This window comes from Schistocerca serialis, chromosome 5, assembly GCF_023864345.2.
Source record: "Schistocerca serialis cubense isolate TAMUIC-IGC-003099 chromosome 5, iqSchSeri2.2, whole genome shotgun sequence".
Classification (NCBI taxonomy): Eukaryota; Metazoa; Arthropoda; class Insecta; order Orthoptera; family Acrididae; genus Schistocerca; species Schistocerca serialis.
In genome coordinates this window covers 634,994,841-635,022,073 of record NC_064642.1, presented here as the reverse complement: position 1 = coordinate 635,022,073, position 27,233 = coordinate 634,994,841, and the positions used below count along the sequence as shown (strand labels likewise).

The 27,233-nt window shown below is 43.3% G+C and overlaps 1 protein-coding gene and 1 non-coding gene across 2 annotated transcripts in view; both read left to right on the top strand.

Moving 5' to 3' along the window:
• The window catches only part of LOC126482114 (uncharacterized), a 191,300-nt gene extending 166,435 nt beyond the window's left edge, over positions 1–24,865 (top strand). Inside the window, exons 7-8 of the mRNA XM_050106089.1 lie at positions 853–954; positions 21,941–24,865. Of these exons, the coding sequence (XP_049962046.1) occupies positions 853–954; positions 21,941–22,422 (584 nt within the window). The 3' untranslated portion in view covers positions 22,423–24,865. The remainder of the gene's footprint in view (positions 1–852; positions 955–21,940) is intronic.
• Positions 18,667–18,738, top strand: Trnat-agu (transfer RNA threonine (anticodon AGU)). Its single transcript has one exon. It is a non-coding gene; the product is annotated as a tRNA-Thr (tRNA).
• Positions 24,866–27,233: the final 2,368 nt, after the last annotated feature.

Here is a 27,233-nt window from a genome sequence, read left to right as displayed (position 1 = left end):
TAAAACGTTTCTTACTTACTTACTAAAACATGACTATAACTTACATTTGATGTTATTGCGTGCAACGATGTACGTCTATTATGCTTTCGGCGGTTGATGAGTTCAATGTATGTTCAAATGGCAAAAGGTGTTTTCAACTGATATAATTACAATTTAACAAGTTTCCGAGTTTTTACTTCATTTTTACTGTGAAACGTTGCTTCTTGCCGAATTTCAAGATTCTAGGTCGATGGAAAGTGCATCATAAGTTTTTGTGAGTGAGCCTATTGAGTATCAAAATATGCGACATAAAAATGACCGAATATTATGACGGCATCGACTTAGAAACTTACAAGTTTTACACCGCCAAGGGACCATGGATCTTGGTATGTGACATAAATTTGAACTTGATACGCTGAACCAGAGAAAATGGCCTTAACAGATGGACAAACACACAGATGGATAGAAAAAACAAAACATATTCCTTCGCGTTATATAATTGTAAATTAACAGTTTTTAGATTTTTTTCCTTTTTGTTTACTGTGAAACCTTGCTTCTCGCCAAATTTCACCATTCTAAGTGAACGGGAAGCCCCCTAAGGGTTTTGATGAGTGAGTTTTCGGGTATAAAAATATGTGACAGAAATGGCCGTCTCTTTTGATTGTAGTGACTTAGAAGCTTAAAATTTTTACATCTCCAAAGGACCATAAAACTGACTATGTGACATAAATTTGAAGTTCATACGTATTCCCTTTCCTGAGCAGGCTGAGGCACGGAACCGTGAAAGGCGAAAATTCAGCAGGATTATATCGCAGCTCCGCACTACACGCTCGCTTCGCTGCCTGCCTGATGCACTGGTCGCGTTTGTTCCAGAAATATTTGACCTGAAACTGGTGTCGCGAGTGCAGTGGCTGGCCATTCCAGCAGTAGCGCCAATCTCGAAGCTGCAGCGCCCTGTCAAGACGGTCGTCATCTGTAAGTATCCAGGGGTATGTACCATATGACGCGTAGTGTGTTAATGTGTTTCTCATCTTTCCATTGGCTGCGTGCGTACGGATATCGGTAATATCCTGTAACGATGAATTTCCACGGGAAAACAGAACTAGCAATCTGTCAATTGGATCAACATAATTTTTACCTGTACATTCAAAGGGATCGACTTTGCTCCCTCTCTTTTAGTTGACATTCGATCTCTTAACAGGTACAAGTCGAAGCTAACAACATGCTGGAAAACTGTGAGACTTGCAGAATGTCATTTTACTCCTATTACTTACATTTATTTTGATTTCAAATGGTAAACAGCAACAGTCAGTCATGTTTTCCGCTCTAGCTTTATTAGAGCAGATCCAGACTTCGAATAGCAACCACACATTACCTGCGCTGAAAATACACCGAAGCGCCAGGGAAACTGGTATAGGCAGGCGTATTCAAATTCAGGGATATGTAAACAGGTAGAATATGGCGCTATGGTCGGCAACGCCTGTATAAGATAACAAGTGTCTAACGCAGTTGTTAAATCGGTTGCTGATGCTACAATGGCAGGTTATCAAGATTTAAGTGAGTTTGAACGTGGTGTTATAGCCGACGAACCAGCGAAGGGACACAGCATCTCCGACGTAGCGGTAAAGTGGGGATTTACCCGTACGACCATTTCACGACTGTACCGTGTATATCAGGAATCCGGTAGAACATGATATCACCGACATCGCTGCAGCCGGAAAAAGATCCTGTAAGAAAGGGACCAACGACGACTGAAGAAGTACAACCCTTCCTCAGATTGCTGTAGATTTCACTGCTCGGCCGCCAACAAGCGTCAGCGTACGAACCATTCAACGAATCATATACCCTTGATGACTGCACGACACAAAGCCTTACGCCTTTCCTGGGCGCGTCAACACCTTCAGTGGATTGTTGATGACTCGAAACTTGTTGCCTGGTAGGACGAGTCTCGTTTCAAATTGTATCGAGCGGATGGAGGTTTACGGGTATGGAGACAACCTCACGAATCCATGGACCCTGTATGTTAGCAGGGAACTGTTCAAGCTGGTAGGGGCTCTGTAATGGTGTGGGGCGTGTGCAAGTCGAGTGATGTGGGAGTCCTGATACGTCTAGATATGGCCCTGACAGGTGACACGTACCTAAGCATCCAGTCTGATCACCTGCATCCATTCGTGTCCATTGTGCATTCCGACGGACTTGGGCAATTCCAGGAGGACAATGTGACACCCCACACGTCCAGTATGGCTACAGAGCTGCTTCAAGAACACACTTGTAAGTTTAAACACTTCCGCTGGCCACCAAACTCCCCAGACATGAACATTATTGAGCGTATCTGGGATGCCTTGCAACGTGCCGTTCAGAAGATATCTCCAGCTCTCGTACTCCTACGGATTTACGGACAGTCCTGCAGAATTCATGGTGTCTGTTACCCCCAGCACTGCTTCAGACATTCGTCGAGTTCATGCCACGTCGTGTTGCTACACTTCTGCGTGCTCGCGCGGGCCTTAGACGGTATTAGGCAGGTGTACCAGTTTCTCTGGCTCTTAAGTATATAAGAACTACACAGTCAGAACATGGTATTCAAAAATTACAACTCATGACATAACCTATATCGCTCGTGCATTAAATTACATACCCAGTATTTCGGAGTTGTTATACATGCCCTGGTACGTCTACGCCTTTTGTTAGGGCTCTTGTCACAGTCCATTAAAGACTACTTTGTACTGAAGGGTTTTGCAGGGAACACATCGGTTGGCTCTGTGGCGCGCGCTATATCAACTACGTAATACGTTACCTACATAGGAAAGCAATTAAGGTCGCTAATAAAATTTAAAAGTTGCAAAGGAATAAAATAAGATAAAATAATATGCAGTTAAGATTATTGATGTTACTGTACTGGCCGATGCCACATTTAACGGTTAACATTTGAAGACAAAAAAAAAATGCCAAATTGACTCCTTGTCATCGAGTTATTTTCTTAACCTTTAAAATGGTTCAAATGGCTCTGAGCACTATGGGACTTAACTTCTGAGGTCTCATCAGTCCCATAGAACTTAGAACTAATTAAACCTAGCCGGTCGGTGTGGCCGTGCGGTTCTGGGCGCTTCAGTTTGGAACCGCGTGACCGCTACGGTCGCAGGTTTGAATCCTGCCTCGGGCATGGATGTGTGTGATGTCCTTAGGTTAGTTAGGTTTAAGTAGTTCTAAGTTCTAGGGGACTGATGACCACAGATGTTAAGTCCCATAGTGCTCAGAGCCATTTGAACCATTTTACTTAAACCTAACTAACCTAAGGACATCACAAACATCCATGCCCGATTCAGGATTCGAACCTGCGACCGTAGCGGTCGCGCGGTTCCAGACTGTAGCGCCTGGAACCGCTCGGCCACTCCGGGGGGCTAACCGTTAAATGCATAAGTAAAGTCAGTTTCATAATATTTACAAAAAAACTAGCAAAACATAAAGTAGACTGTTGCCGTTGGTATTGATTTGAATGGTTTAGGGGGTGGCGTCTTTGATTAGTAATCTAAAACTCGGGGTCCCGGGTTCGAAACCCGCCACCGCTTAAATTTCGATTAGTAGTCAACATTGGCGGTCGGAGACTTCCGACATAAGACGTCACCCTCATTCTGGCAACGGACAGGGCTGAGGGACAGACAGAGGCTCAGGGCACCCTCTTGTCCATGGGATGGGAACCTGCCACTATAGGCGGAAGAATCAGCAATGATTAACGGCATGAGGCTCCAGAGTTCAATGGAAACCAATGCATTGAAGATACATGATGCGTATCCACAGGAAGTGTGGCGTGTAATTTAAAAAGTAAAGTGATCGCTCCATTGACAAAAGATTCCGGAATAGTGCCACATTCGGATTTCCAGGAATGAATTGCCAAGGGGGAGGTTACCATGAGAAAAATATTGAATAATCAACGAAAGGATAACGTTCTACGAGTCGGGGCGTGGAATGTCAGAAGCTTGAACGTGGTAGGGCAGCTAGAAAATTGGAAAAGGGAAATGCAAAAGCTCTAGATATAGTAGGGGTCAGTGAAGTGGAGTGGAAAGAAGACAAGGATTTCTGGTCAGATGAGTATAGGGTAATATCAACAGCAGTTGGTATGATGTGAGTAGGAAGGTAGGGCAGAGAGAGTCACATCATCCACACAATTCCGAAGACTGCAATGGCTGAAAAGTGAGAGAATTATCTCACAATCAGCTCATGCATCCAAATTGCTGAGAAGAATAATATGCACAAGAATGGAAAAGAAAATTGAGGTCGTTTTAGATGACGATCACTTTGGCTTTAGAGAAGCCAACGTTGCAGTTGATAATGGAAGCAAGACTACAGAAAAATCAAGACACGCTCATGGGATTTGCCGACCTGGGAAAAGCGTTGAACCGTTTAAAATGGTGTAAGATGTCCGAAATTCTGAGAAAAATAGGGATAAGCTATAAGGAGAGACGGGTAAATATAATTTGTACAAGACCCGAGAGGGAATAAGAGTGGACGACCAAGAAGGAAGTACTCGGATTAAAGAGGGTGTAAGACAGAGATGTAGTCTTTTGCCCCTACTGCTCAATCTGTACATCGAAGAAGCAATGATAGAAATAAAAAAAAGGTTCAGGAATGGAATTAAAATACAAGGTGAAAGAATATCAGTAATACGATTCACTGATAACATTGCTATCCTGAGTGAAAGTGAAGAAGAAGTACGGTTGACACCAGTAATCCTTTCCCTTTCCTTTCCTTTCTTTCCCCCTCCACTTTCAATTTAAATACAATATATCACACTGCCGATTCCGCGCGGACATGCCTGAAAGAACAGACACCACGAATTCATATAAAACATAGAAGTGAATTAGAAACTAAATAAATAGGAACTGCAGGGAAGCCGAGGTGAAATGGCTGCAGGAAAAAAAAATGTGAAGAAATCGAAAAAGAGATCGTCGTCGCAAGGACTGATACTCCATACATGAAAGTCAAAACAAGCTTCGGTGAAATTAAAAGCAAATGCAGCAGGTTAAGGCTGCAATGGGAATTCCGCTGCTAAACGTAGAGGAGAGAGCGTATAGAATGAAGGAGTACAATAAAGTTCCCTACGAGGAGTATCAATATTGTCTGGTGGCATGATCGAAGAAGAAATGGGAGACAATATGGAATACACGTGAGAACCAGTATTCGAGTGAGTTTAGCAGAGCTTTGGAAGACTTGCGATCAAATATGGCAACAGGGATGGATGACATTCCATAGGAATTTTAAAAATAATTGGGGGAAGATGCAACCAAATAAAATTTCAAGTTTCTCTATAGAATCTATGACCCTGGAAACATGATAGACTTTCGGAAAAAACCGTCCACACAATTCCGAAGACAGCAAGGGCAGATAAGTGTGTGAATATCGCACAATCAGCTAAACGGCTCATGCATCTAAGTTGTCGACAAGAACAATATACTGAAGAAAAGAGCATTGCGGTTCTTTAGCTGACGAAGCTTGACTCCAGGAAAGATAAATGCTCCAAACAGGCAGTTCTGATAGTGTGCTTGATAATGGGTCTCAACCAGAGGCTTCGTCGACTCTGTGACGGTCTTGGCTGCAGATTTCTAGACTTGCGCTATTGGGTAGGGATTGTAGGATGCCCCTAGATAGGTCAGGGATGCACTACACAAAGGAAGCGGCTACTCGATAGCAGAGTACTTGGGGCGTGCACATGGGGGTTTTTTAGGCTAGGCGGTAGTGCGAGGTGTCCTGATGAACACTCACCAGTCGACGTGCAGCCAGGGAAATCAGGCAGGGAAATCAGTGTAAAGACACTTCAGCTATCAAGATATTAGGAGTAAATTTTCAGAGTGTTCGGAATAAAGTTCCTGAATTTACTGCCCTCCAGGAAGCGTGTGGGGCGCAAATTATTCTCGGGACTGAGACCTGGCTGAACCCTGAGATAGGAAGTTCTGAAATATTTAGTGAGGGTTGGAACGTGTATCGGAAAGACAAATTAGACACCGTAGGAGGTGGTGACTTCATTGTTGTTGACAAAAATATTGTGTCTACTGAGGTCGAAGTAGAGTGTGATTGTGAAGTTATCTGGACACGTTTCACAGAGCTTGGGGAAATAAAGTTAATTGTGCGGTGTTATTACCGGCGAACAGGTTCCACCGTGACAGTTATAGATTCATTCAAAGGGAGTCTACATTCTGTATCGCAGAAGTACCCGGATCACGCTATATTAGTCGGAGGCGACTTCAACCTACTTAGTATAGACTGGGATGTCTATAGATTCATTACAGATGGTACAGACAAGTCGTCGTGTGAATTACTTTTGAACACATTATCCGAAAACTGTCTTGAGCAGCTAAATTGACAGCCAACGCGTAATGGAAATATTTTAGATATGGTAGCCACGAACAGACCAGACCTCATCGACGGTGTCAGTGTTGAGACAGGGATTAGTGATCATGATGTTGTCATTGCGACTATGGTTACGAAAGTTAAAAAGTTGGTCAAGAAGGCTAGGAGAGTATTCTTACTAGAAAGAGCAGATAAGCAGTTGTTAGCATTCCACTTAGTAAATGAATCGACTTCATTTACTTCCGGTACGATGGACGTGGAAGAATTATGGGCAAATTTTAAACACATTGTAAATCACGCATTGGAAAAGTATGTGGCGAAAAAGTGGGTTACAGACGGAAAAGACCCACCGTGGTTTAACAGCGTAATTCGGAGAATGCTCAGGAAGCAAAGGCAGTTGCACTCGCGGTACAAGAAAGATCGAGAGAATGAGGACAGGCAAAAGTTAGTAGAGATTCGTGCTGCTGTAAAAAGAGCGATGCGCGAAGCAATCAACCACTACCACCGTCATACCTTAGCAAAAGATCTTGCTGAAAACCCAAGGAAATTCTGGTCTTACGTAAAATCGGTAAGCGGGTCGAAGGCTTCCATCCAGTCACTCACTGATCAGTCTGGCTTGGCAACGGAAGACAGCAAAACGAAAGTTGAAATTTTAAATTTAGCATTTGAGAAATCTTTCACGCAGGAGAATCGTACAAACATACCGCCGTTTGAGTCTCGTACAGATTCTCGTATGGAGGACATAATGATAGACATCCCTGGGGTTGTGAAGCAGCTGAATGGGTTGAAAATAAATAAATCGCCAGGTCCTGATGGGATTCCAATTCGGTTTTACAGACAGTACTCTACTGCATTGGCTCCTTACTTAGCTTGCATTTATCGCGAATCTCTTGCCCAACGTAAAGTCCCGAGCGACTGGGAAAAAGCGCAGGTGACACCTGTATATAAGAAGGGTAGAAGGACGGATCCTCAAAATTACAGACCAATATCCTTAACATCGGTTTGTTCCAGGATTCTCGAGCATATTCTCAGTTCGAATATAATGAATTTCCTTGTGACAGAGAAGTTGCTGTCCATGCATCAGCACGGCTTTAGAAAGCATCGCCCCTGCGAAGCGCAACTCGCCCTTTTTTCACATGATATCTTGCGAACCATGGACGAAGGGTATCAGACGGATGCCATATTCCTTGACTTTCGGAAAGCGTTTGACTCGGTGCCCCACTGCAGACTCTAACTAAGATACGAGCGTATGGGATTGGTTCGCAAGTATGCGAGTGGCTCGAAGACTTCTTAGGTAATAGAACCCAGTACGTTGTCCTCGATGGTGAGTGTTCATCGGAGGTGAGGGTATCATCTGGAGTGCCCCAGGGAAGTGTGGTAGGTCCGCTGTTGTTTTCTATCTACATAAATGATCTTTTGGATAGGGTGGATAGCAATGTGCGGCTGTTTGCTGATGATGCTGTCGTGTACGGGAAGGTGTCGTCGTTGAGTGACTGTAGGAGGATACAAGATGACTTGGACAGGATTTGTGGTTGGTGTAAAGAATGGCAGCTAACTCTAAATGTAGATAAATGCAAATTAATGTCGATGAATAGGAAAAAGAATCCTGCAATATTTGAATACTCCATTAGTAGTTTAGCGCTTGACACAGTCACATCGATTAAATATTTGGGCGTAATATTGCAGAGCGATATGAAGTGGGACAAGCATGTAATGGCAGTTGTGGGGAAGGCGGATAGTCGTCTTCGGTTCATTGGTAGAATTTTGGGAATATGTGGTTCATCTGTAAAGGAGACCGCTTATAAAACACTAATACGACCTATTCTTGAGTACTGCTCGAGCGTTTGGAATCCTTATCAGGTCAGATTGAGGGAGGACATAGAAGGAATTCAGAGGCGGGCTGCTAGATTTGTTACTGGTAGGTTTGATCATCACGCGAGTGTTACGGAAATGCTTCAGGAACTCGGGTGGGAGTCTCTAGAGGAAAGGAGGCGTTCTTTTCGTGAATCGCTACTGAGGAAATTTAGAGAACCAGCATTTGAGGCTGACTGCAGTACAATTTTACTGCCGCCAACTTATATTTCGCGGAAAGACCACAAAGATAAGAGTGATTAGGGCTCGTACAGAGGCGTATATGCAGTCATTTTTCCCTCGTTCTGTTTGGGAGTGGAACAGGGAGAGAAGATGGTAGTTGTGGTACGAGGTACCCTCCGCCACGCACCGTTTGGTGGATTGCGGAGTATAGATGTAGATGTAGATGGACGCCAGAATTAAGAAAAATAAAGACACGTCCGTAGGATTTGTCGACTTAGAAAAAGCGTTCGACATTGTAAAATCGTGCAAAGTGATCGAAATTCGGAGAAAAACAGGACTAAGTTATAGGAAAAAACGTGTAGTATACAATATGTACAAGAACCATAAGATTGGAAGATCAAATGCGAAGCGCTCGTATTAAAAAGGGTGTGACCCAGGGATGTAGTCTTTGGCGCCCCATTTGTTAATCTATACATCGAAGAAGCAACGACGGAAATAAAAGAAAGATTCAAGAGGTGGATTAAAATTCATGGTGAAAGGATATCAATGATAAGATTTGCTGATGACGTTGTTAACCTCAGTGAAAGCGACGAAGAATTACAGGATCTTTTGAGTAGAATGAACGGTCTAGTGAGTACTGAATACGGGTTGAGAGTACACCGGAGAAAGACGGAATTTATTATTATTATTAGTGTTATTAATCGTATGGCAGTTTACATATTATAAAACGTAAATTTTCGCGGCCAGAAATGACACAATTAATAAAATGTTCCGGGATATTATGCCGTGTTCGAATGGATTTCACCTAAAAAGCCAACGTTTCGTCCCCAACTGCGAAGGACATTTTGAAGGGGGATCGTAGCTACTTGGAATGTTCGATTCACGCCCTGGCTCTCTGCTGGCTACAGCAAGATTCCTCTTCCGAGTGCTTCCGCGCAGTGGCGCGACGTCATACGTTTTGTGTGCTTGGGCCACACGGTTTACCGAAAACCCACGCACACAGACCGTTACCTACACAGGGTTCGAACCACCAGTCACAACAAAAACGATGCATCATCACAACGTTGGCGGATAGAGCTAGGGAAATCTGCGAACCAGAGCTGTTTGACGGAGAATTAAAACATCTCACCAGTGCATTCCTCAAGCTTGGTTATTCGTTCGCTGAGGTGAAAAGAGCGTTAAGACCACCGCGTAGAAATCATAACGGAAGCTCAAGCGCCTGTGCAATCGGTAGTTTTCCTGCCGTTCATTAAGCACGTTGCTGACAGCATAGGAATAATCATTAAAAAAGGAAACGTGGCGGTAATGTACAAATTCAGCCGGAATATACAAGATCACCTAAAATTGGCCAAGGATTCTCGCCAACCGCTGGAAAAAGCAGGAATTTGTAGGATTTCCTGTAGATGTGGGGTTGTGTACTACGTGGGTACTACAAAAAGAACGGTCAAAAACGACTAGAAGAGCACAAGGGCAATTGAAAAAGAGGGCAGATTGACAGATTAGCTGTTGCGGAACGTGCTTTGCAGCCAGGATACCAACACATTCATTTGATAGGACTCAAGCACTGGCAGCCACAAGCGGATACCATGAAAGGTTATATGGAGACGCCATAGAGATTGTAAAACACCCCAGGAATCTAATAGGAAGGAGGAATCGTGAAATTGAATGACTTCTGGATTCCTGTGCTGAAGAAGATGTGAAGCAGTCTTCCATCACGGGATGATAGCAACAGCGAACGATGGTAGTCGACAACGCCAAATGCGCTCGGGTAGACAAAACATGTGACGTCACGCCACTACGCGGAAGCACGCGGAAGAGGAATTTTGCTGTAGTTAAGAGCGAGCCAGGGTGTGAATCAGATAGCGAAAGTAGCTACGATCCCCCTTGAAAATGTCCTCCGCAGATGGAGAGGAAACGTTGGGTTTTAAGGTGAAATCCATTCGACCACGGTAATAGACTGGAAGATTTTATTACTTGTGATTTTACACATTACTCTAGAATTTCAATGAGGATTAGCAGGCATGAGCATAGCGAGTAACTTAACGTCAAAATTGGTACCCATGATGAAAATGAGGCTAAGAAGTTCTGCTGCCTCGGAAACAAAATAGCGTGTGGCAGACGAAGTTGGACATAAAGCTCAGACTGCCACAGGTAAGAGGAAGTCTGTTAGTATAAAAAAAAGCCTTAATTTGAGGGAGATATTTCTAAGAATGTACATTTTCAGCACAACATTGTATGGTAGAGAAACTTGGGCCGTGTGAAAAGCGGAAAAAATGAGATTCCAGATCTCGTGCTATAGAACGACATATTAGATAAGGACATATAAGATAAGTAATGAGGAGGTTCTTCACAGAATCGAAGAAAAAAGGTACTTATATGAAACACTGACAAGAATAAGGGACAGGAAGACATGACGTGTTAAAACACTAGGGTACAATCTCTATGATACTTGAGGAGGCGATGCAGGGTAAAAACTGTATGGAAAAACAGATATTGGAATACATACAACACGTAATAATTGAGGATGTGTGGTAATAGTGGTACTCCGAGATGATTAGGCTGGCACGACGAAGGACTTAGTGGCTGGCCGCATGAACCCCGTCAGAAGACTGAAGACTTAAAAAAAAAAAGCCTACCGACAATGTCTGATCAATACACTACTGACTAATAACTATCGTAATTGAAGGCTCTGAAAAAAGAATGATAGACAGTCACTGTAAATAACTTTTAAAGTTTGTATCACCCATTAACGACAGGAATATTTCCTGGTTCAAACAGGCATGTAGTGTAATTAAACGCAAAACCCCTCCATCCGTAATGTTTCAACCGCCTTTTGTTTCTGTTGCTAGTAAAATGTGATCTACTGATGAAGTTTACAATGTATTATCGTAGCATATATTGCTCAGGCGTCTTCAGGCATATCAGAGACGTAGAACAGTTTCATTAGCGTTAAATGTACTAAAAATTATTGTTTGAGGGCTTTGGCAACAATTCTGAGAAATAGGAAATGTGAGGGTGCAGCTCCCAAAAAAATAAAAAATAAATAAAAAATTGCACTTCAGACTTGAATCATTTTCCAGACTGCAGAATCATTTTCACCAAACACTGGTCTCCAGGAAAATTGTAGTCACTAACATTCCACATAAGTTGTGAAAAGTGACTAGCGTTTTGGCGATTCCATTTTGGTGTCTTGGTGTGGGAAGGTATGGTCAGTTGGCGCATAGAGCTTCTCATCTTCATCGTGGTTGGAAGAATATCCCAGAGGTACAGAATGAGATACTTCACTTACTGCGCCTGTGGTCTAAAAAGAAAAAAAAGGTAGCGTCTTTGATATCAGTAATCAAAACGTCCTCAGTCCTCGGTTCGAAATCCGCACAGCTTAAGATTTTCTGAATAAGAAGTCACCCTCATTCTGCCAACGGCTTTATCAAAGAGGGCGGAGGAGCGGGCAGAGGTTCAGGGAACCTCTTTGTCCTTGGGGTGGGAAAGGAGAATCAGCAATGATCAACGGCATGAGGATGCAGAAGGCAAAGGAAACCATTGCATTAAAGACACTTAACGTGTATACACAGAAATATGGCATGTAATTCTAAAAATATCATGATGATCTCTCCATTGGAAAAAGATTCCGGAATAGTCTCTGATTCGGATCTCCGAGAGGAGACTGCCAAGGGGGAGGTGACCACGAGAAAAAGATTGAATAATCAACGAGGATAACATTCTACGAGTTGGGGCGTGAAATGTCAGAAGCTTGAACGTGGTAGGGACGCTAGAAAATCTGGAAAGGGAAATCTAAAGGCTCAATCTAGATGTAGTAGGGGCCAGTCAAGTGAAATGGAAAGAAGTAGGATTTCTGGTCAGTGAGTATAGGGTAATATCAACAGCAGCAGAAAATGGTATGACTTGAGCAGTATTCGTAATGATCAGGAAGGTAGGGCAGAGTGTGTGTTTCTGTGAACAGTTCAGTTGTACGGTTGTTCATATCAGAATCGATAGCAAATCACCACCGACAACAATAGTGTTAGATTGCATCATGGTCAGACAGATATTCCTAAATCTACGAGGTGTAAGATTTGTCTGATGGAAAAGAAGAAGAAACAAGAGTCGATTAAGTAGAGATAGAGAATCCAGTATTAAAATCAGAATCCAAACAGCTTTGGAGGAGTTAAGATCAAATAAGGCAGAAGGGATAGCTAACGTTCCATCAAAATTTCTAAAATCTGTGGGGGAAGCGGCAACAAAACGACTATTCACTCTGGTTTGTAGAATGTATGAGTCTGGCGACATACCACCCGAATTTCGGATAAATATCATCCACACAATTCCGAAGAATGCAAGAGCTGACAAGTGCGAGAATTATCGCACAGTCAGCATCTCATGTATCCAAGTTGCTGACAAGAATAATGTATAGAAGAATGGAAAAAAATGAGGATCAGTCAGGGGACGGTCAGTTTGGTTTAGGAAAGGTAAAGGCACCAGAGAAGCAATTCTAACGTTGCGGCTGATAATGGAGGCAAGACTAAAGAAAAATCAAGACATGTTTATAGGATTTGTCGACAAGGAAAAAGCGTTTGACAATGTAAAATGGTACAATATGTTTGAAATTATCAGGAAAATAGGTAAGCTATAGGAAGAGACGGTTGATATACGACTTGTACAATAGTCAAGAGAGAATTATAAGAGTGGACGACCAAGAAAGAACTGCTCGGATTAAAAAGGGTGTAAGACAGGTATGTAGTCTTTCGCCCCTACTGTTCAATATGTACATCGAAGAAGCAGTGATGGAAATAAAAGTTCAGGAGTGGAGTTAAAATGCAAGGTGAAAGGATATTGATGATACTATTCACTAATAACATTGCTCTCCTGAATGAAAATGAAGAAGAATTACATGATCTGCTGAATGGAATAAACAGTCTAATGAGTACAGAATATGGGCTGAGACTAAAAAGAAAAAGACAAAAGTAATTAGAATTAGCAGAAATGAGTGCAGCGAGAAACTTACCATGCGGATTGGTGGTCACGATTTAGATGAAGTTAAGGAATTCTGCTACCTAGACAGCAAAATAATCGATGACGGACGGGACAAGGAGGACATCAAAAAGGAGACTAGCACTGGCAAAATGTCCATTTCTGAGCAAGAGAAATCTACTAGCACCAAACATAATCTTTAATTTGAAGAAATTTATGAGAATCTACGTTTGGAGCACAGCATCGTATGGTAGTGAAACATGGACTATGGGAAAACCGTAACAGAAGAGAATCGAAGAATTTGAGATGAGGTGCTCCAGACAAATGGTGAAAATTAGGTGGAGTGACAAGGTAGTGACTGAGGAAGCGCTGCGTAGAATCGGAGAGAAAAAGAATATGTGGAAAACACTAACAAGGAGTAGGGACAGGACGGTAGGACATCCGTTAAGACATCATGGAATGGCTTCCATGGTGCTAGAGGGAACTGTAGAGTGCAAAAACTGTAGAGGAAAACAGAGATTGGAATGCATCCAGCAAGTAACTGAGGATGTAGGTTGAATTCCTACCTGTGCACATTGTGTTCCTCTGTAATCTGAGTTTTTCTCTTGTTACACATCCACGACATGAACAGATTAGAGAGGCCTTGAATCCAATACAATGGATTTGGAATAAGTTGGGCCGACAAGCAGCAGCCCAGTGATTGTTTTCAAGAATTCATCCATATTTTTGCACTTCTGTATTTCAGGCATAGGATTGATTGGCAAAAAGGCTCTTGTACCATATTTACTATTTTTTATGAGGATGGCAAGGATGGCATCAAGTTATATATATATATATATATATATATATATATATATATATATATATATATATATATAACTTGATGCCATATATATATATATTGCTAATAGTCTGTTTCAGAACGATTCTAGTGAATAGTTTTGGATACCATAACGTTTTAAATATTTTGTTCAAAATGTTCAAATGTTTGTGAAATCTTATGGGACTTAACCGCTGAGGTCATCAGTCCCTAAGCTTACACACTACTTAACCTAAATCATCCTAAGGACAAACACACACACCCATGCCCGAGGGAGGACTCTAACCTCCGCCGGGACCAGCCGCCCAGTCCATGACTGCAGCGCCTTTGACCACTCGGCTAATCCCGCGCTGCAAATATTTTGTTATTAAGCTTTTCTGTTACTCGGCCAGACTGCTGTTCAGGGAGTACGCTTCAGTACGCTTCACTGTGTCTAAATTGGTTTACCTTCCGGCATAATTACGCACAGTTTGAATAGTAAACTACCGGTTTATGGCGTCGACGACCGTCTTCAGATCATAAGACGGATGCAGTAGCTCTCCCTAGTCTCTGAGAAAACCACATTGTAACTTGTAATTGTGGTAATTGTGTTGGGAGAATAGACTATTTACGAAAGTAACATTTCAGCGTTTACTGATGTCTCCACATGAACCAAATTTTGGACAGTTACGGAATAAAATATACACATGCAAACCACCACCTCCCGGCCCCCTCCAGGTCTAATAAAGAGAGAGATTAAAGTGCTAGATAGTTGCCAATCTACATATCTGCTCAAGAAACCGCGCTAATTAAGCTGTCCGCAATGAAATTAGTCAACGCTAACTATCGGCCCAACAATGGATCAGTTGGCGGGAAGTAATAAATTTTCGTTAGTTAGGTAAAGGGATGACTAAGTATGGAATGAAATTCACAGGTAAAATAAATTCCCGAATTTATTAACAAAAATTTGATTTACTTCAGACATTGTTAAATAATTCAGTAACAGCTTATTCTAGATGGAACAGACAGTAACAATAAAACGAAGAAAAAGAAAACTGAAATGACATACGGTTGGTAAAGTTTAGGAAAGAAGACCACTTGATGCGGAGTTGAGCTCCCTGACCCAAATCGCGACACTCCTACAGTGATTGCTTATCATGCTTAGAATAGAAGTTGTGCACAGTGCCTGCCCCAGTGACCAAGCTGAAACTAATCGCGAGGTGATGGAGAGTTACCAAATTCATGGAGATCTATACCGCTCTCTCATTTTGCATTTAACTGTGGAATTCCCGTTACACTCTTAATATTAGCACACTTCCTTTTAATTTCATTGAAGGTTGTTTTGACTTTCCTATTGTAACACTACGCTACTGCGCACGATACTTATTAAAGCCTGTACTATGGTAAGTTGACGGGCTTCACCTTATAAGAAAGGATTTTGGTATATATGTTGACCGCATGTACCAGAATGGAGGCAAAATCAGACTTCCACCCACTCAGTAACAACAATGACAGGTCAAGCAAGTCTGAAGTGCAACTACACGTTAGGACGGACAAGAAACAACACAGCAGATGCTACCAATTTGTTAATAAAACGGTCGCCAGCGTAATTAGGCATTAATTGAGTTTCTTCCCTGTACAAGTTGAAGTACGTGTATTCAAAACAACACGTAATAACACTGCATAATATGGTAAATTTTAGAACCAGAAAATCTACTGAACTAATAATTTCACTTTCTGTACTAATATGAACAAGCCATAAATACACTATAATGTTTACTACAAACTTCGTACAGTCTATTGATCTGATTAAAATCGGGCATAGGTTACCCTAGAAATAGCACTTTCGAAACACACATACAATGTCAATTTTGAAAAAGGTAAAACACTAATAACTTTTGGTTTTATCTTGACTTTAACTTTGCTGGTCAAACCAGTTCAGTACATTTCAGAATTTACATGAATAGAAAAGAAAAAGGGGGGGGGGGGACCCTGAAACTGTTATGATCACTGTACTGAAATTTTTGATTATCGAAATCGTTAAGCACTCAAGATTTCCAATATATGAGTTACTACTCTTTTTGTCTTATTTATTGCTCATTTAACTACCATTATTTTTGTCTCAAATTAATTAGCCTTCATTACTAAACCAATTTCAACATTATCTTCCAACTTTGTCAGACCTATATTACTTACCTATATATTCATTAACAACAAAGTTCTTTGGTTCAAATGGCTCTGAGCACTATGGGACTCAACTTCTGAGGTCATTAGTCCCCTAGAACTTAGAACTAGATAAACCTAACTAACCTAAGGACATTACAAACATCCATGCCCGAGGCAGGAGTCGAACCTGCGACTGTAGTAGTCTTGCGGTTCCAGACTGCAGCGCCTTTAACAACAAAGTTCTTTAAACATAATTTTAACATAGATAGGTCTGCAGGTAATTATTATTAACATAAACTTTAAATCTTCATCTCGGGACACTCGGATTGCACAACATGTGGAAAGGACCCTGTCTAGGTTAGTGATGAGGATAATTAAATGATAGGACAGTTCTGGTAGAAGTTAAGTTGTTATGGAACAGTAAGGAACAAAAGTAACACTGGTCCACACGAATACAGACTAAAAGATTCAACCTGTTCGTATCGATGCGGCGGTTGGCGGGCGGCGAGATGGCGAGGCGCAGAGCACGCATACAATCACAGCTATGGCTCTTGATGTATCGGCACTTAACTTCTTCATAGCGTCGCAATATTTTTCCATTTAGTGCCTATGTAATTTTGCCATGCTGTACAGTCGTCGGAAACGGCACATCCGAGGCTCAATGAAACTACGTCTTCCAGGAGAGCCTCCTCGATCCAGAACGTGTTAGACCGATGCCCAACTCCGACTACTACTGCTGCTGAGCCCGTTATGCCGTGCAGCGCCCGTGTGCATTTTCCCGCGCTCGCCTGCCATCCACCTTTTACCGCTCCCCTACAGACAGAGTATTCACCCGAGGTTTTGCATTCTACATATCCTAATACATTGCCTACGTATGGACCAGGCGCATAATTACAACTTTAACATCTTACAACAGTATCAACATTTCTTACATTTCCATTTTGTTATAATATTGCTTGCAATTGGACATAAACATTAATATTCACATCGAAAATTGTTTACAGTTTCTTTAACGTAATGGCATGAAACAAAAAAGAGATGAAATCAGAACATCGATTACACTAATTTATCGAAAATCAAAAGAAATGTAAATTATTATATGTACAATAGTATAGCGTTGGTGTTGTTACACTATATACTGAGTCAGCCCGCCCGACAATCATTTCCATTTAAATTTCTTCACATTTCTCATGCAGCCATTTCGTATTAGCTTGCTGCAGTTCCTATTTATTATATTCCTCAGTGACTTTTATTTCTGTATGCCTGAGTTCCCTGAACATTTTTGTTCTTCCATCATTCATCGATCATATGCAGTGTTTCCCCTGTTACTAATGGTTTCTTTACAGTTATCTTCTTTATACCTAAGTTTTTCTTTCAAACTTTTGTGATTGCCCTTTCTAGAGATATCCATTCCTCTTCAGATGAACTGCTTACTGAACTGTTCCTTATCGTGGTATCTGTAGCCTCAGAGAACTTCATGTATATCTCTTCGTTCCTTAGTACATTCGTAGTCCATACAGATATACAAAGTGTAAAAATTAGTAAACAGAGCTACCACGTCTTGCAGCTACAGTACCTTCAAACTAGCAGGCAACAAGTGAAAACTGAGCTTGGATGACAGATATAGGTATGTCATTCCATGCTGTTTCAACTCTATGGCAGCATTCTGCTCAGTGATCGAATGCCTGTCTCTCATCATCACATGTTTTGAATGGATGACAGATCTGAAGAACATGTCGGCCAGGGCAACAGCTGAACACCTTCTGTATTGATATAGGTCAGGAAACTACAGGCCGTTAAGTGGTAATATTGTTATGAGACAGCGTCACAGAGACCTCGAACACAAAGCTAGTGCCCTTTAACGCATCAGAATGGTAACAGGTACTGGCCGAATTATCGCCTAAGACAATGGAACTCTATACTACCACGCCATGTCCTGGCCCAGTATATCCTTTGTTGTGACCAGGCGAAACTACTTTCGTCTGGCCACAACTGTGGTTTCGTTGACTGCTCTGGAAGAAGACTCATCAACTAGAACACATGACATATTAATTCACTTTATTACATAAATGTATAAAAAATCTACTTAACTTTGAGGCTTTAATTACGTGTATAGACTGAAGCGGCGAGTGAAAATTTGTACCAAGGCTGGGAATCGGACCCCGGTCTCCTGTTTACTCAGAAGGTACATTAGCCACTAACCCACCTTGACACAGCGGTTAACACAACTGCATGGATTACCCTGGCATGCTTCCCACCTCGATCCAAATTCTCACTGCCGCAACAGTCTATTTTAAATTCTCCCTTACGCAAGAACAGAATCTGGATTGAGAAGGCAGGCGTACCAGTATAATCCATGCAGTGGTGTGATCTGTTGTGCCAATGTGGCTTAGTGGCTAAAGCACCTGCCTAGTAAGTAGGAGACCTGGGTTCGATTCCCAGTCTTGGTACAAATTTTCACTCAACGCTTCAGTGCATATACATAAAGAAAATCATATCTCTATGCGACCAGTAAAGTCTCTGAAATTGTGTAATTTCATTTGTATTTGATACATTTCTGTGTCACAGGAGTACTGCATAATGTACAGCTCTTATGGAATAGCAAAGCATCACTTGATGCACTAATTAACAAACTGTTCTCTTGTAGCAAAATGTTCCGCATTTAAATGAACACGTCAATCAGAAAGTTTAACTTTCACGTTGGTCCTATAGTATGATGATGACTCCTTAAGATGAGGTCACGAACTAGTCAGAGCTCTTGCTAGTTCAACACTATATTGACCTCAGTGTGAGGGCGCGACTTCGCTGAGAGAGGAGGTGTGCTCTTCAGGAGTGACTCCCACACATCGTTGCATTTTGTAGGGAATCCTCGCTAATGTCCGGGGTATCGACTGGGATTGCCAACTTTGGTGTGGCAATGTGACCTCTGTAAAATACCACATCCGTGACAAATGCAACCCGGTAACTTTTGTTCTCGTCGGAGCCTGTGCATGTAGATATATAGATCGTAACGCTGCAGTCAGGACTTGGAATCTGAGAAGCCACTCCTGTGTCCAGTGCTGACGAAAGTCGCACCACTGTCAGACCGCCCATCTGCTGTTGCTTCAAAGGCAGTCACAACAATGGTGGCCATGCTAGCAGTCTTTAGTGCTCTACACGGAATCATACAGTCTGTGTGGAATATCGCTTCCGGCCTTTTTTTGGTACGATAAAAGTGTAAGTGTCTGTGTAGATACCTGTCTTGCTGCAAACGAGCCCAATGGCTGACCCAGACTGTGACGTGGTTGTACTGTCTGTTACAGCTCAGCGATCACTATTTCGGTGCTGTCTGGCGCAAGCCATGTAGCGCTGTTTAGATCCTAGCACGGCAATGAGTGTAGCGCTGCTAAACCTATCTATTCTACACTGACGGAAAAAATCGCAACATCAAAAAATAAGTAAAGCAGGGTAATGAAATTTTTAGAATAGATTTCTCTAGGTGACACATTTAAGTGACTAACATTGCAAGATCGCAGGTTAACATAAGCGCGAGGTAAGTCATTCAAAATATGAAATTCTGGTACATTAATAACCGGTGAAACCGCCAGAATATCGAAAGCAAGCATCCAACCGTGCATGCATTGTTTTGTACAGGTTCCGGACGTCAGCTTGAGGGATGGAGTTCCCTGCCTGTATCAGTTGGCCAGCCAATACAGGGACGGTTAATGCTGTTTGTGAAGCACACTGGAATTTGTCTTCCGATAATGTCCGATATTTGCTCGATTGGAGACAAATCTGGTGATCGAGCAGGCCAAGACAACATTTCGATACTCTGTAGATTATGTTAGGTTACAACAGCGGTATGTGTGCGAGCATTATCCTGTTGCAAAACACCCCCTGGAATGCCGTTCATGCATGACAGCACAGCAGGTCGAATCACAAGATTGACGCACAAATTTGCATTGAGGGCGCTTGAGATAACTACGAAAGTGCTTCTGTTTTAATACGAAATTGCACCCAGGTGTAGGTCCAATCTGTCTAGCATGCAGACAGGATGGTGCTGGTCCTCAACTGGCCTTTTCGTAACCAACACGCGTACATCACTGGCACCGAGGCAGAAGCACAACAGACCTCTACACTGCGCTCCAATGAACTCTCGCTTGACACCACTGAAGTCGCAGATAGCGGTGGTTTGGGGTCAGCTACAGGGCGTCTGGCTCGGAGCTGTCCGTGAAGTAACCGATTTGCAACAGTTCGTTGTGTCACTGTGGTGACAACTGCTGCTCAAATTTCTACTGCAGACGCAGTACGATGCGTCGCAGCCATATGCCGAACACGATGGGCTTGTCTCCAGGTAGCGCCAAGTGACTTTCTAGATCCGAGTCTCCATGTGACTGTTCATTCTCGTGATCACTGCTGCTAGAAATCACGTACAGTTTCTACATTCCTGCCAAGTGTTTCTGCAAAGTCGCAGAAGGAACATCCACCACCTCGTAGCCCTACTACAGGACCTCGCTGAAACTCAGTAATGTGTTGATAACAGCGTCTTTGTCGCCTTAAAGGCATTCTTGACTAACGTCAACTTACCACGCCAGATCTTCAAGGTAACTGACGCTTAAGATCTCTACAGCAGGTATTTAAAGCAAACGTGATTTTCATCCTCATTTTGGCGCTAATAGCGTCACTCTTATGCGGTTGGTGCGAAATTTAAATAGACACATCTCTCAGATGTAGAAACACGCAACTCCTTCTTTGTGTTGCGATCTTTTTTTTCCGTCATCGTATATCTGCAGGAGTGCCGAGAGATTCTGACAAAAACAAACAGCAATATTATAGAACGATAAACTGTAGTCTCAATAGCTCATTATCTTGCCGCTATTAAATTGCGACTCATTCTGATAGACCTCTCACTTTTTTAGCCAAGGCATAACATGATCTTCTCAAAAACAGCCTACATTCACATGCAACTTTTGAATAAGAAAGCGTTCCTTGTATATTAAATGCAGAAGGCATTACTTCTTTTTACTTCGTACAGTTACACTCAACCCTAATCATTTGCGTATGCAAGCATATAGTGCGTGACAGTTTAAAGTTTGTTGAGTGCCACCATCGTGGTGCTGCTTTTTTAATGGACAAAAAATGGTTCAAATGGCTGTGAGCACTATGGGACTTAACAGCGGAGGTCATCAGTCCCCAAGAACTTAGAACTACTTAACCCTAACTACCTAAGGACATCACACACATCCATGCCCGAGGCAGGATTCGAACCTGCGACCGTAGCGGTGGCTCGGTTCCAGACTGAAGCGCCTAGAACCGCTAGGCCACTCCGGCCGGCTTTTAATGGACAGTCCGCTCCGATAGCTGAGCGGTCATTGTGACGCACTGTCATCCTACGGGCCCGGGTTCGATTGCCGGCTGGGTCGGGGATTTTCTCCGCTCAGGGACTGGGTGTTGTGTTGTCTGCATCATCATTTCATCCCCATCCACAGCGCAGGTCGCCCAATGTGGTGTCGAATGTATTAAGACTTGCAACAAGGTGTCCGGACCTGTCCCGTAAGGGGCATCCCAGCGAATGACGCCAAACGCTCATTTCCACTTCCATTTAATGGACAGCAGAGTATTTTATTAATTTTGGAGTGTGAACATACACTGATAGAGATGCTGATTTTCCAGGTCACACCAGAACAAAGGAAGCTACAGGTGCGGAGGGTGAGCGCCGTCAGATGCGCAGCCTCCAGAACTTCGAGGTGCATTGCCGCGGGCGGGCGGACCTGCCGTTCCACTTCGTGGTGGCGCCGTCTGGCGCCGTGTACGAGGGCCGCGGCTGGGAGCTGGCGGCAGACCTCAGCCTGGGCGTGGAGACGGACGCTCTAGAGGACCGTGGCGGCCGCTGTCTGGTCGTGGCGCTGATGGGCACCTTCTGCAGACACCTACCGACGCCGACTGCGCTGCACGCCTTGGACACCCTGCTGGCGCTGGCGCAGGACCGGGGGGTCCTGGCACAGGATTACCACCTGGTGGGCCACTGCCAGCTGGCAGGCACCATCAGCCCGGGCGGGGCGCTCTTCTCGCTCCTCAAGCAGTGGCCACACTGGACCAACCGACCGTTTGGCGATGAAGATCGCGACGCTGAAGAAAGCGACCATGTACAGTGACAGTGACTGCTCGTGTATTGACTCGTTCTGATTTTCTGATGCTGCTTAATAGAACGAACCTTCCGTCTAAATCATGACAATGAAACAGCTGGCAGGCACCATCAGCCCGGGCGGGGCGCTCTTCTCTCTCCTCAAGCAGTGGCCACACTGGACCGACCGGCCGTTTGGCGATGAAGATCGCGACGCTGAAGAAAGCGACCATGTACAGTGACAGTGACTGCTCGTGTATTGACTCGTTCTGATTTTCTGATGCTGCTTAATAGAACGAACCTTCCGTCTAAATCATGACAATGAAACAGCTGGCAGGCACCATCAGCCCGGGCGGGGCGCTCTTCTCTCTCCTCAAGCAGTGGCCACACTGGACCGACCGGCCGTTTGGCGATGAAGATCGCGACGCTGAAGAAAGCGACCATGTACAGTGACAGTGACTGCTCGTGTATTGACTCGTTCTGATTTTCTGATGCTGCTTAATAGAACGAACCTTCCGTCTAAATCATGACAATGAAACAGCTGGCAGGCACCATCAGCCCGGGCGGGGCGCTCTTCTCTCTCCTCAAGCAGTGGCCACACTGGACCGACCGGCCGTTTGGCGATGAAGATCGCGACGCTGAAGAAAGCGACCATGTACAGTGACAGTGACTGCTCGTGTATTGACTCGTTCTGATTTTCTGATGCTGCTTAATAGAACGAACCTTCCGTCTAAATCATGACAATGAAACAGCTGGCAGGCACCATCAGCCCGGGCGGGGCGCTCTTCTCTCTCCTCAAGCAGTGGCCACACTGGACCGACCGGCCGTTTGGCGATGAAGATCGCGACGCTGAAGAAAGCGACCATGTACAGTGACAGTGACTGCTCGTGTATTGACTCGTTCTGATTTTCTGATGCTGCTTAATAGAACGAACCTTCCGTCTAAATCATGACAATGAAACAGCTGGCAGGCACCATCAGCCCGGGCGGGGCGCTCTTCTCGCTCCTCAAGCAGTGGCCACACTGGACCAACCGACCGTTTGGCGATGAAGATCGCGACGCTGAAGAAAGCGACCATGTACAGTGACAGTGACTGCTCGTGTATTGACTCGTTCTGATTTTCTGATGCTGCTTAATAGAACGAACCTTCCGTCTAAATCATGACAATGAAACAGCTGGCAGGCACCATCAGCCCGGGCGGGGCGCTCTTCTCTCTCCTCAAGCAGTGGCCACACTGGACCGACCGGCCGTTTGGCGATGAAGATCGCGACGCTGAAGAAAGCGACCATGTACAGTGACAGTGACTGCTCGTGTATTGACTCGTTCTGATTTTCTGATGCTGCTTAATAGAACGAACCTTCCGTCTAAATCATGACAATGAAACAGCTGGCAGGCACCATCAGCCCGGGCGGGGCGCTCTTCTCTCTCCTCAAGCAGTGGCCACACTGGACCGACCGGCCGTTTGGCGATGAAGATCGCGACGCTGAAGAAAGCGACCATGTACAGTGACAGTGACTGCTCGTGTATTGACTCGTTCTGATTTTCTGATGCTGCTTAATAGAACGAACCTTCCGTCTAAATCATGACAATGAAACAGCTGGCAGGCACCATCAGCCCGGGCGGGGCGCTCTTCTCTCTCCTCAAGCAGTGGCTACACTGGACCGACCGGCCGTTTGGCGATGAAGATCGCGACGCTGAAGAAAGCGACCATGTACAGTGACAGTGACTGCTCGTGTATTGACTCGTTCTGATTTTCTGATGCTGCTTAATAGAACGAACCTTCCGTCTAAATCATGACAATGAAACAGTTAATTTTCTCAAGCAGATCGACTAAAAGGATACTGGACAATAGAAAACAAAGTAGCTCTTCCAGTTGTATTAACTCTGTAGCTGAGACTGTTACATCTACATCTGCAGGGTGTCCCAGAAATGTTGCGACAAACTTCTAGGGGATGTGGGGCACATCACAAGGATTGAGAATTGCATAGCAACGCCGTCATATTCCGCTAGGTGGGGCTCTACACAAGAGTTTTGGCACCCACACTTACCGGCTTTATAGAGCCTTGATTTCTTTCTGTGGTGAGCCAAGAAATCTCTCATGTATCGCAAACCTGTGGAATCTGAACTGGATCCCGTCGCTGCTACAATCAAAGAAACTGCCGGTGTCTGGTGTCCGGCAGTCAATGCTACGTCGATGTCTGTGTGCATGGCGTCTGATGGTGCGAACTTCGAGCATCTGTTGTAACATCAGAGCCGTATTCATTTCGTACACCATGTGTACTCGTTATGTCCAATAAATGTTTCAAGTGAACCTCTCTCAGATCTTCGGCCTCTGTTGCTACTTACCCCTAATGTTTGCGGTCATGGGTTCCTACGCAATTCTCAATCCTTATCTTGTGCCCCACATCGTCTAGAAGTTTGCTGCAACATTTCTGGGACATCTCGTACATCTAGAATTACACTCTGAAAGTTACCTAATCGTGTGTTGAAGGGTCCACCTCCCACCTCCCCCCCCCCCCCCCCCCCCCACACACACACACGCACACATTCACGTTCTAGTTGTGAATGGTGGCTGAGAACGATTGTTGGTAGGCTTTCATGTGAACTCTAATATATCTTCTTTTATCTTCATGGTCTTTCTGGGAGGTGTACGTGGGAGTTAGAACTATATTGGTTGACTTTTCTGCGAATGTACGCCATCGTCAATATTATGAAAATGCTACCCGCCTTACAAAAGAGACGTTGGGTCACGTATACGAACAGCTGAAAGACTGCTCTCCATTAAGCTTTTGGCCAAAAGGCTTGTTTCGAAGTATAAAAAACACACAAATTCACAAAAACGTGTGTGTGTGTGTGTGTGTGTGTGTGTGTGTGTGTGTGCGAGAGTTATGATTCTGTGAATGTGTGTGTGTTTTCTTCTACAGAAAAAGGACTTTTGGCCGTAAGTTTAATGTATACCAGCTCATCGTCTCCTGTACACGGTGAGTAGCAATCTACCATTTTCAAAATGCTGTCGTTAATCCATTCTGGACTTTCCATTGTTTAATGTACACTTTCAGAATTTAACAGTACACTACATTGCAGTATATGACTCCTGCCTAATAACAACTGGCACTAGTGTTGACTAAGCTTCTCCGCGATACATTTGATATTACCTTATTACATGACGCAGTGACGAGACGTGCTACTCTTTTTTGGGTCTTCTCTGTTTATCACTCCTGTCTAGTAAGGGTCACAGACTGACGATCAGTACTGAAGTATCGGTCGAACGAGATATTTGTAAGTTGCCTCCTTTCTGATTGGACTACAGTTCCTTTCTTGCAATGAATCTTACAAGCGTACTGTAAGAACTTCGCCGCATCGCTTTGATTCGAATTGGCAGGGTGTGTAGGGCACGACTAGAACATATGTGAACAGGAAGACGCAACACTCAACCGCCAAGAAAACTGATTTCGAGAATTTTAGGCTTCTCATCTAAATCTGCAGGGTACTTTCTGTTGAGCTAGAATCACGTAATTGGGTCAGAAGCAAGGTTTCACAGTACAAGTAAACAGAAAAATCGGAAAATTGTTAATTTGTACTTATGTCACATGTTTATTTATTTATTTATTTTTTGCCTCGAGTTATCCGACTGTCTGTCCGTTTGTTAAGACACCTCTTTCTCAGGAACAGGTACAAGTACTAAGTTGAAACTGATGTCACATTCCAAAGTCCATGATCCCTTGGCAGGGTAAAAAACTTTAACTTATAATTTACTGCAATGAAAAGATGCGGCCATTTACATCACATATTATTTTGAGATTCACAGATTTACTCTTGAAAACCTATAGGGTATGACCAAGAATCATGAAATGTGGCAATAAGCAAGGTTTCACAGCACAATTAAAGGAAGAAATTATTTTGCAATTGATCACAAAAGTCATAGAATTCCTGAAGCCAATATCTTCTCAGTATCGATATCGATAACAGGCAAAAATCGTCGATATTCTCGATTCCGAGGATGGATGAACCGTAATAACAGGATGTAAACTTGCGCATTCATAAAAAGAATCTTGTACAGGCCGTTGCTCAAGCATCTCGGCACTCTTAACTTTGGCACCCCTCTCTCCCATGGTATATTGACCAATCGAAAAGACCGGGAGCATTCACTCCAACACCTGACAAATAAGTGATTTACGTTTAGCTAACACTTCCTTCAAGAGTACACTGAGTGGTGTGCACTATTCTACCAGTTTCATTCTAAATATGCTTTCTTCGAAACTAAAACATATGAGTGATAAAAACGGGATGTTAAGTTCTGAATTGAATGTTTCCTTGTGACATTCTCCTTTTATTCTGTACAGGCGTTCCTCGCTGTAATTTACAACATTTACTATAATATGTGATTTAATTGTATTTATTGTAGTTATGTTCATGTGTTTTTAATTTACTATCTTTTATAATTTATTTTAGAAGCTTTGTGTGAGTTATATAGTGTTTCGTTCTATGAACGAGTAGCTTGAGCTTATGTGACACCACAGAACCGAAGAAAAATGAGAACTAAATAAATACATCAAAACGCTTTTACTTTAGTGTCATAATACTTGTTTCGTGTGTACTACTGAACCAACCAAGTCAGTAATCTTACTACAGCAGTAGATCATCAATTTTATAGGATTATCTGCCTAACCCATTCAAACCTTCCACAGCCTAGACCCAAATACTACCGTAGGAAAAATTGCTCAGTAAGACCAATAAAATTTATAGATAACAATTTAATGCAGGAAACACTGTGATGACATAAAAATAACGAAAAACGCACTGGAAAAAGTGTTGAATGCATCCAAATTTGTGGAATAGAGTA